This window comes from Nilaparvata lugens, unplaced genomic scaffold (genome assembly GCF_014356525.2).
Source record: "Nilaparvata lugens isolate BPH unplaced genomic scaffold, ASM1435652v1 scaffold5005, whole genome shotgun sequence".
In the NCBI taxonomy this organism is placed as follows: Eukaryota; Metazoa; Arthropoda; class Insecta; order Hemiptera; family Delphacidae; genus Nilaparvata; species Nilaparvata lugens.
Window position 1 is genome coordinate 1 of NW_024090954.1, and position 11579 is coordinate 11579.

Genomic DNA, 11579 nt, shown 5'->3' on the forward strand with positions numbered 1-11579 from the left:
CACGCTGAACAACATTAAAAAGATAGTTTCTCCTTGGCTGAAACAGCTGAGACTTTCGTCGTCTGTGGATAGTAAAAGTGAGCGAGTGATTCTGTGGAAAATCAAAATCGCATCCCCGAAATTCATAAGCTGACGTGTAGCTGTAAAATATAAACACGATCATTTTAGAGAATTGTGTTCTGTTTATCAATAGATAATAATAACGAGCGAAGCTCGGTACCCCGATATTATTACCAATCAGGAAAAAAGAAAATTGATTGAAATTGAAGAATTTTAAATAATTTATTTCAAAATCTGAATGATTTCAGATGAAATTCATTGATACTTACAAAGTAGTCCAAAAACACTGTAGAATATCAACCAAGAGCTCCGTTTGGTAGATTTAGAGCTGAATCTTCTCCAAATATTAGTCTTGTGAGTCCGAATCCCTTACCATACCTGTAAAAATGATATCCTATAAAAAATATAACTTTTTTCAATTGTTTATATATTTTTAAAAATATAAATTCATCAAAATTGAGTTGATGGTTTATATAGATATGGATAATAAGAATTCATACATTTTACAGTAGAACCTGTATAATTCGTAGTTGATGGGACCAAGCGTTTACTACGAATTATGGAGTGTACGAACTATAGAGGCTTTGGTGATGGAGGATGAAGTGGTGCAGGGGAGGAGAATGAAGATCGATGATAAGCGAACGCTGGAGTTTACTACGAATTATAGAGATTTCTTCAAGGGCCGGGCTTCCACTACGAATTATAGAGGATTACGAGTTTTAAAAGTTTCACTGTATATCTAATATTTACCTGCAGCCATAAACTAAATAAATCTTTGCTACCGTTCATATATTGATAATTATTATACGTTACAATGAATCTTTGAACTTTGAGTCATTATGAGTGCTTCAACGTGATCTATTTTTAGTATTTCAGTGTACAGTGATTCATAATGGCGTAACAACAGATGCCTAAGCTAAATTCCGGTTCTAAAGATGATTCTATGATAAATGAATCAGTGATTATGACACTGAAGTCAATAATATTTTTGCAAGTGAAATTCAAATGTACCGGTATTTGACTTGATGCTACAAAGCTGATTCAAAAACTGATCACAGAATCAATCTTGTCTATTTTAAACGTGGAATTTTATTGAAATTCATATTTTTCAAAGCAGTACAAACGATGCGGTGCATATTTCCGTTCACCGAAGTGTAGACACAATATAAATTAAATTGAACGAGTGTAGCAAGTTCCTACTTTCAACTGGAGGTACGAGTCTTTTTTCATCTGTGATCTGTTTTTTGTATGTTCAACGAGAACTTTTGATAGATTTCAATAAACTTCGAAAGTAAGAATTTGGAAACCATTAGGCTATACAGATCAAGTTCCTTGGTCAACAAAATTGACTCACTCCTTCGTATTTTGAAGGAAATAACAGAATAACATTGAACGTGCAAAAGTAAAATATAATTACAAATCTCAAATAAGCTGTCAACTAATCCAGTGCTATTAAGTACAATAACTCAATACAAATTTTCTTAACTGTACACTGCTTACAATAGAACATCCGACAGATTATAAGAGACATTTTGAGCGAGTTCTTCAGCTCTGGGAGCTCATAAATCAAATCAAAGTTTCTTGATTGTTTACTGCTTTCAATAGAACATCTGACAGAATATCACAGGCATTTTGAGCGAGCTCCCCAGCCCTGGGGGCTCATAACTCAAAACAAAGTTTCTTGATTGTTTACTGCTTTCAATAGAACATCTGACAGAATATCACAGGCATTTTGAGCGAGTTCTCCAGCCCTGGGGGCTCATAACTCAAAACAAAGTTTCTTGATTGTTTACTGCTTTCAATAGAACATCTGACAGAATATCAGAGACTTTTTGAGCGAGTTCTTCAGCCCAGAGAGCTCATAACTCAAAACAAAGTTTCTTGATTGTTTACTGCTTTCAATAGAACATCTGACAGAATATCACAGGCATTTTGAGCGAGTCTCAGCCCAGAGGGCTCTAACTCAAAACAAAGTTTCTTGATTGTTTACTGCTTTCAATAGAACATCTGACAGAATATCACAGGCATTTTGAACGAGTTCTCCAGCCCTGGGGCGGGAGCTCATAACTCAAAACAAATCATAATTGTTTACTGCTTTCAGAAGAACATCTGACAGAATATCAGAGACATTTTGAGCGATTTCTCCATCACTGGGGGCTCATAACTCGAAATAAATATTCTTGATGTTTACTGCTTTAAATAAACATCTGACAGAATATCAGAGCAGTTTTGAGCGAGTTCTCCAGCCCAGGGGGCTCACTAATAAATTACTATTTTACTTACTCAGAACTGAAAGCCTTAGTACAACTCATGTGCTCACTGAAATCACACATGGCGACATAATTTGTGTCTTCTTCAAAGCTTTACTTCAACATTGTAGGCGTAAACTGACAGCAGAAACCCAATTCCAGCGAACAATTCAAGTAGGAAATTGACTAAATTAATATTCATAATGTTAGAAATTGTTTAGAAATATTCTAAAACCTCAAGAAACAAAGTTCACGACTTATCACCAGCAACAATGACAAACAACAAACTGTTCTTTGAAAGCAGACGACAAGAATGAACTTTGAAACAATGAAATCAGCTGTTGGATGGCTAGCGGCACCTAGCGGCTCTAGAGAAAGCCGGTGTATTAGTTGATAGTTCTGTCATAGGTAGCGTTAGCGTGGAGTTTTTGAATAATTATTCTGGTTCATACCATGAATAATCTAATCAGATTTTCTGATTCAATATTCACTCACTGGTTTTCAGCAGAAAACATGTTTATCCTGTATATCTTTCATAGTTTAATGTTTTTAATATTTAATGATACTTTATCACCCTTTAAATTATTTCAGATGCTTATTCAATAAAAATACAGAATATATCGATACTCAAAATGTCATTAGGAGTTTATGATCAATAACCTATAAAAAAGTCATAATGAAGAATTTTAATGAGTTACTGTAGCAACTTTGCTGTAAATCAACTTGAATTGAATAGTAGTTAAATTATTCAATTGTGATATTGAGTTAATGAATTTATAGAGGACTTTATGTGTTTTCTTTTTTGATTTTCTATATTCTTCATGAATAAATCAAGAGTAGAAGCCTAGGAATTTATATATTAATAATTAAATTATGTTATAATTATTACCATGATGATTCATAATAAGCTATATAATTTTAATATTATATAATAGCCTACTTCATTGTCTTTTTATTGTCTTATTTTGATATTACAACAGTTTTTATCACTTTAATGGTAGCTGGTCACTAATAACTGTCTTTCGTTGAATTATTTTCAATCTAATATTATCATTGTAATATTTCTATTTGTGCTCATTTATTCCACTAGAATATAGAATTTATTTCTATTTTAATTACATTATTATCTGTATACTGATAGGCTTTAATCGCTCTTTTTCTAAAATGTGTGAAATTTATATATGGATGATACGAAAAATCCTTTTTTTCTATGTATGTGCGAGATTGCATTTAATCATCTTCATAACATCATCAAATCATCAAATCTTTAGTTGCCAATTATAAAGATAACAATAATGAAATAAAACAAATACTTCATACTTATTCCAGATAAAATAAATTCAAACTTAAAATTTAATTGCCTTGCCATCAAAACCTTTGTTTTAATACATATACTTAATACAATTTAATTTAACATAAACATAAAAGATGATTAAACATTTTATTAAATGGTAGTATTTACTCAAATTTCTAAATCAATCTTCTTACTATCTCTTCCTGATAAATCTTCATCTATATCAAATGATAATTAAATAATCTTACTTATAGCACTTAGTATCTGACTCCTATTCGCCGACAAAGTCCAGTAACATACTGTACTTTTTGTGAGTAGTATCTTGTTCACAAGTAACTTGTCGTTTAATACTTTTGTGTAAATTTGTGTATGAATTTCGAGTGAATAAATTTGATTTGATTTTGAAACTCAGATTATTTGTTTTACTCCAATCATGTTTTACTCCAATCATGTATTACTCCAATCATGTATTACTCCGACACTGTTTTTTCAATGCTTTCAATGCAAGTATTGTATTTAATACTTGTATGAAAACATCTATCTATTTTCATAGTAAATTATGTCAGTAATACAATTTTATCATAATATGATATCAGTATATTATACTTATGAATATACAGTAATATATTATACTGTATTATTTTTTACGACCTTCTATTCATAATGGCATTTCTTATGATGTTAAATGGACAAAGGAGCTCTGTAGGTACTTCAAATCAAATCTACGTGGCTTTTTGAGTTTCACTTAAAACTGGCAGCATTATAATAAATGAGGAGTCATTGATGTTATCTATGAGATATGGTGTCCGAGTTTTTGAGTTTTAAGTGACTTACACTAATAAATTATGCTAACTCTGTATTTTTTATAAGCTGAGTATACTTATAATTTTTATTCGAGAAACTGTTTGTTCAATAAAGCAAATATATCTAACTGGATAAAGTATAATAGTAGTAATAATAATATGGAATAGTAATCATAACAATCTTCATAGATATTTTCACTTTTTGTTTTGTCTCTGTAAAATAAGTTGAGACTTGGCCTCAAAATTGGAAACATCGCGAAGATTTGTTTTTCTTTTGAATATCACTTCTCTCAGAATCATGGGACGTCGTAATGCGTAATAATTTTATATCAAATCAACGGGGAAAATGTCTCTCCTTTTATTGGTGTCAGAATCATATTTCCCAACCTCTCGTTATTTTTTTAATTGATGATTATGTTCGTCAATGTCGAGATATTTTGAGCAAAAACATGAAATTTTCGACATGCTGGAAACGTTTTTGTTTCAGAAGATAGTGGTGGTGAAAGCGAGAAAGTTTCTCAGAAATATTGAAATTATTTTTCCAAAAATAAGAAATAGTTTTCTGCTTGCAATTTCTCGAAATTACGAACATAATCATTATTAAAAAATAACTATAGGTTGGATAAAAATGATACATACACCAATAGAAGAAGACATCTCCCCGTTAATTTGACATATAAAATAATTACGCACTACGACGCCCCATGATTCTGAGTAAGTGATATTTAAAGAAAAACAATCTTTGCAATGTTTCCATTTTATCATAAAAGTTGAATTTCCTTTTAATCCTTCAACCCTGAAACGTTTTTAGCACTACTAGAATATCGGGATGATATTCCACATCCAATTCTGACGTTGAATTGGGAATTTGAGAAAGTTGCAATTTCACACGAATTGGCAACCCTGCTATTTCTTCGGATGGAGGGCAAAGTCTCAACTTATTTTACACAAACTATAGTTGTGAAGTTATAGAGATTGTTAATCTTCATTAAAGCTGTAAGTTATATAATTAATGTCAAATTCAACTTATCAATATTCAATGTCAAATTAATCTTCATTAATTATTATTTCTTATTTAATCTTCATTAAAGCTGCTGTGATTAGATCATAAAAAACAAGACAATAGAATAATAGATATAAAGTCAACAATGCAACAATGAAACTATATGTATATAATGTAGGCTAGATCAATGTAGATAGAATCAGCAAATTCATGCAGCCCATGTTTTCCTTTGAATTGATCTCAAGCTAAAAGTGTAAATATTATTATGAAGTATGTAATAAAAATGGAAGATCAAAAAGTATATACGAGTATCAAATTACAGCGTAGACAAAGCTCCTTTGATCTCGAACTGTAGTAAATACCATAGTAATAGAATTCAGCACAATTCATTCATAAAATCACGTAAGAGTCTCACGGATACTACAAACCATTGATCATGTTATAGTAAGTTCTGGGAGTTTTATCGTAAGTCAACACACCAGTTTTCATTCATAAATCATAATAAACATCATGAATTCCACATATCTCATACTATGTTTTCTGGGAATAGTTTAAATAGTCGTGAACAATTAATATGTTGAATATTTTTTTATGGACCATGTTATGATTATGTAGTGCTTCATTCATAAATCATAATAGACTCATGATTCCACTTATCTCATACTATGCTTTCTGGTAATAGTTAAAATAGTCATGAACAGTAATAATGTTGTGAATCTATATAAGCAATAATATTATGATATGCAGTGCTATATAATCAACGCTATATGTAATGCTATATACTCTCTCATAATTATAATACAAATTCCGTTGGTTTTACTCTATATAGCGTAGCTATTAATCATAATAGAAATAGTAGAGTCAGTGAATTCAGAGTATAGCGCTGATGAAGCATAAATAATAACAATCGTTTTATTGACAGCTAAAATACTTTCGCTCTCATTTCACACCACTTTCCTTCCGCTCTTTTTTTATATATTTATCTATCCTCTTCTTTCAACTCTTCTTCTTCTCCTCAACAAACATCCTCTTTCTCTTTCTAGCAATTGAATTTAACCACCGTAAAACGGGATCATCTAAATCTCTGAACCAATGATCTAATCTGACGTCATTTAACGGTGGTTCTCTCCTTTCAACTCTTCTCCTCTAGAAACATCCTCTGTCTCTTTCTAGCAATTGAATTTAACCGCCGTAATACGGGATCTTTAAATCTCTGAGCCAATGATCTAATAAGACGTCATTTAACGGTGATTGAATAGTATTAGCATAGTATTAGTATATATATATATATATAGTCATTTAACGGTGATTGAATATTATTATATATTAGAGTAGTATGAGATTTTCATGCAACTGGCGCAAGTATTTTTTCATTCCATTTCAAATAGCCTACATTAGAGTTTATCTTTTTTCCATTTAAAACAAAATTATTCATATCATACTTTCTTGGTTTTTCAATATTATTTTCTAGTCTAAATAATTTCTTTTTAGCAATTACAACCTTTTTATAAAACACTTCATTGACATGGGCTACTTTTAAGTTAATAAAACAAAATAAAATCTTATAGCACCCTTTATTTTTAAAAACTTTAAAATAGTTGAACAACTAGTTTCGGTGATATTCCGGTGATATTGCGAATATCACTGAAACTAGTTGTTCAACTATTTAAAGTTTTTTAAAAATAAAGGGTGCTATAAGATTTTATTTTGTTTTATTAACCTTTTAGTGCCTTTTTATGGAAAGTACCTATATTATAGTACCTTGGGAACAGTTTTTCTATTATTTCAGTATGAATGATTATTTTTTAGGTATTACAACCTTATTTTTTTTGTTCTCTACAAAGTTACTACTGTTCCATTAGTTTATCAATGTCCGACTGTTCCCTTCTCACATTTCTCTCTCTCACTCTTTCTCTCTTCCTTTCTCTCTCTCTCTCTTATTCTCCATATTCTCCACCCCTTCCACTCTCAGAGGGGTAGTCCTACTGCACCTACAAACGTAATTCCTTAGGTCTGCCAATGCTAAGAAGATTACCCTAAATCCTATCCCAACATTCGTGTTTTGTGCTAGCCCTCTCACTCTCACACCCTCACACTCTCTCACTCTCAAACTCTCTCTCTCTTTCACACACTACACACACACACACACTATTCACCTCACACACACTCACTCTCTCATTTGTCCTCTCCCTCTCACTCTTTTTTACCTTCCTTGCCCTACTACCATAGGTAAGGAAAGTATTGCTTTCAAAAAAATTAAGGTACCCCAATTTCAAGTTTTTTATACGTTTCAAGGTCCCCTGAGTCCAAAAACATGATTTTTGGGTATTGGTCTGTGTGTGTATGTGTGTGTGTGTATGTGTGTGTGTGTATGTGTGTGTGTGTGTATGTCTGTGAACACGAAACTCCATTCCTAATTAACCGATTGACTTGAAATTTTAAACTTAAGGTCCTTATACCCTGAGGACCCGACAATAGAAATTCAATAAATTCGATTCAAGATGGCGGAAAAAATGGCGAATAATTACTATAAAACCATGTTTTTCACGTTTTTTCTCGAAAATGGCTCTAACGATTTTCTTCAAATTTATACCATGGATAGCTATTCATAAGCCCTATCAACTGGCATGAGTCTCATTTCTGGAAAAATTTCAGAAGCTCCGTAATATTGTTGAGAAAAATGGCGGATAATGACTAAAAGTCATGTTTTTCACGATTTTCTCGAAAACGGCTTATACATTTTCTTCAAATTTTTACCATGGATAGCTATTTATAATCCCTATCAACTGACATGAGTCTTATTTATGAGAAAATGCAGGAGCTCCGTAATATTCTTGAGAAAAATGACAGTAACTAAAAAAACCATTTTTTCACGATTTTCTCAAAAACGGCTCTAACGAATTTTTTGAAATCCATACCCTGTATAGTTATTTATTAGCTTTATCAACTGACATGAGTCTTTTTCCTGGGGTACTAATGAGGGGTCCACCCAATCCTTGAGAAATGGACTTTGTAACCTCCTTCTCGTGCATGAGGTAGGTTGGTACACGGTTTTTTACTTTTTCTTCTTCCATATACCGTGGGTAGGTAGAGCAGTTTATAAAAAACACAGTCATAGTCAAGATATTTCATCTGAAGAACAGCTGTTTTGACGAATTTAAAAAAAATCATCGAATTTCACATTTACATAAAGGAAAAATACTCTGAAAACAATTGTATATACACATATACAGTAGTCTGATCGTAGTTGCAAATATGTTGCCGTCAATCGTCATTATGTTATTCCCCTAAATTATTCTCGTTTGATAATGAGGCTTATAGTTCAATGAGCAAGGAAAGTTGTGTGAGTGTACCACACCAGATTTTTTTCCTTTTTCTCTCGCCAATTTATGTAGATGCATAACAATATTATCTATTTTATCTATAGTTATTACAAATTGCTTTTTTCATATCATATACAGCTCAATAATTATTTTCTTAGTTTATATTTTGTAAATGCATCTACAATTTTGCTGTATTGTAAGCTATTGTATATGAGTGTATAAGCCAGTATATATTGTAATCTACATAAATAAAGTACTCAATCAATCAATCAATCTCTCTCACTCCTTCACTCTCTCTCTCTCACACCTTCACTCTCTCTCTCTCTCTCTCTTACACTCTCTCTCTCTTACTCTCTCTCTCACTCCTTCACTCTCTCATTTTCTCTCACACCTCACTCTCCCTCTCTCACCTTCACTGTCTTTCTCACATCTTCACCCTCTCTCTTACTCTTTCTCACACCTTCACTATCTCTCTCTCTCACACCTTCACTGTCTCTCTCACACCTTCACTATTTCTCTCTCTCACACCTTCACTGTCTCTCTCACACCTTCATTCTCTCTCTCTCTCTCTCACACCTTCATTCTCTCTCTGTCACAACCATCACTCTCTCTCTTACTCTCTCTCACACCTTCACTGTCTCTCTCACACCTCCACTCTCTCTCTCTCTTTCTCTCTCACACCCCTGCACTCTCTCTCACTCTCTCTCACTCACTCTCTCTCTCTCTCTCTCTCTCTCTCTCACTCTCTCTCTCTCTCTGTCCCTATTAATTAAATCCCCAGAACAACAACCCTTTCCTTCCATCTTCCCCTACTCTGACATCTACTTCATACTGTCAGTATTCCTCATACATAGCTTCAATGCTTCCCATTCTTTCCAATGCTGACAGATTAAAGTGAATCTCACCATGATAGACACTGGATCAACACTCCATGGTATAAATAAACTATGTCAATCAAAATCCGTTCCAATTTGCAGCCTTGCCTCACCTTGTTTGAGATTAGATTAGATCTTATCAAGTAGTGTTTACAGTCACTAAATCCTAAATCTATTATACAACTGGCTTGTTGGTGATGTCTTTTGCTGGGCTGGTAGTAATTGACTTTGAATGAAAAAAGAATAAGAAATTGTCAAAAAAAAACACTGATTTATTGATAATTAGAAAGACCGGTTTCGGTTATTACACCATTGTCAATCTCTGATAAACTCTCTGATATCTCAGTTTATCAGAGATTGACAATGGTGTAACATCCAAAACCGGTCTTTCTAATTATCAATAAATCAGTGTTTTTTTTGACAATTTCTTATCTTTTTTCATTCAATATGAATAATTACCACAATATCAACTTCTCAACTACACAAAAAGTAATTGACTTTGTTGAATATTGTGAAATAATTGGCTCTTTGCTATGCTATAGGAGGAGTTGACTTTTATGTAGAATGTACAGGAATTATTGACTTAGTTTAGTTGAGAAGTTGATATTGTGGTATTTATCATATTGGATGAAAAAGACTAAGAAATTGTCAAAAAACCACAGATTTATTGATACTTAAAAAAGACTAAGAATTGTCAAAAAACCACAGATTTATTGATACTTAGAAAGAACGGTTCGGTTATTACACCATTGTCAATCTCTGATAAACTCTCTGATAATCTCAGTTTATCAGAGATTGACAATGGTGTACAACCGAACCGTTCTTTCTAATTATCAATAAATCAGTGGTTTTTTGACAATTTCTTAGTCTTTTTTCATTCAATATGAATAATTACCACAATATCAACTTCTCAACTACACAAAAAGTAATTGACTTGTTGAATATTGTGAAATAATTGGCTTTTTGCTATGCTATAGGAGGAGTTGACTTTTTCTGTAGAATGTAGAGAAATAATTGGCTTTTTGTGTAGTTGAGAAGTTGATATTGTGGTATTTATTCATATTGGATGAAAATACTAAGAAATTGTCAAAAAACCACAGATTTATTGATACTTAAAAAAGACTAAGAAATTGTCAAAAAACCACAGATTTATTGATACTTAGAAAGAACGGTTTCGGTTATTACACCATTGTCAATCTCTGATAAACTCTCTGATAATCTCAGTTTATCAGAGATTGACAATGGTGTAACAACCGAAACCGGTCTTTCTAATTATCAATAAATCAGTGGTTTTTTGACAATTTCTTAGTCTTTTTTCATTCAATATGAATAATTACCACAATATCAACTTCTCAACTACACAAAAAGTAATTGACTTTGTTGAATATTGTGAAATAATTGGCTCTTTGCTATGCTATAGGAGGAGTTGACTTTTGCTGTAGAATGTAGAGGAATAATTGGCTTTTTGTGTAGTTGAGAAGTAGATATTGTTGTAATTATTCATATTGAATGAAAAAGACTAAGAAATTGTCAAAAAACCACAGATTTATTGATACTTAGAAAGAACGATAAACTGATAATAAAGTTTATTATCAGTTTATTATCTAGTAAATAAACTGATAAACAGATTGACAATGGTGTAATAACCGAAACCGGTCTTTCTAAGTATCAATAAATCTGTGGCTTTTTGACAATTTCTAGTCTTTTTTCATTCAATAATTTATTGGCTTCTTGATATCTTGACATTGTATTTTTGCTATTATATTAACATATATGCTATAGAAGGATTTGAATCTTGCTATGGAGCTTATAGCATGAACTATTAGAATAATTGACTTTTTTGAAATGCTGTAGAAGATTTTGACTTTTGTTATAGAATATAGTGTATACTATACTTTAATTGACTTTTTGCTATGCTGACATTGTCCTTTTGCATTACTGTTGAATATTGTGAAATAATTGGCTCTTTGCT

General features: G+C 31.9%; 1 protein-coding gene across 1 annotated transcript; it reads right to left on the bottom strand.

Moving 5' to 3' along the window:
* Positions 1 to 356: 356 nt before the first annotated feature.
* Positions 357 to 2619, bottom strand: LOC120355860 (vitamin K epoxide reductase complex subunit 1-like protein 1). Its single transcript, XM_039444591.1, is given in 3 exon segments — positions 357 to 438; positions 2344 to 2417; positions 2419 to 2619. Coding segments are annotated over 3 exon segments (249 nt in total). The 5' UTR covers positions 2512 to 2619.
* Positions 2620 to 11579: the final 8960 nt, after the last annotated feature.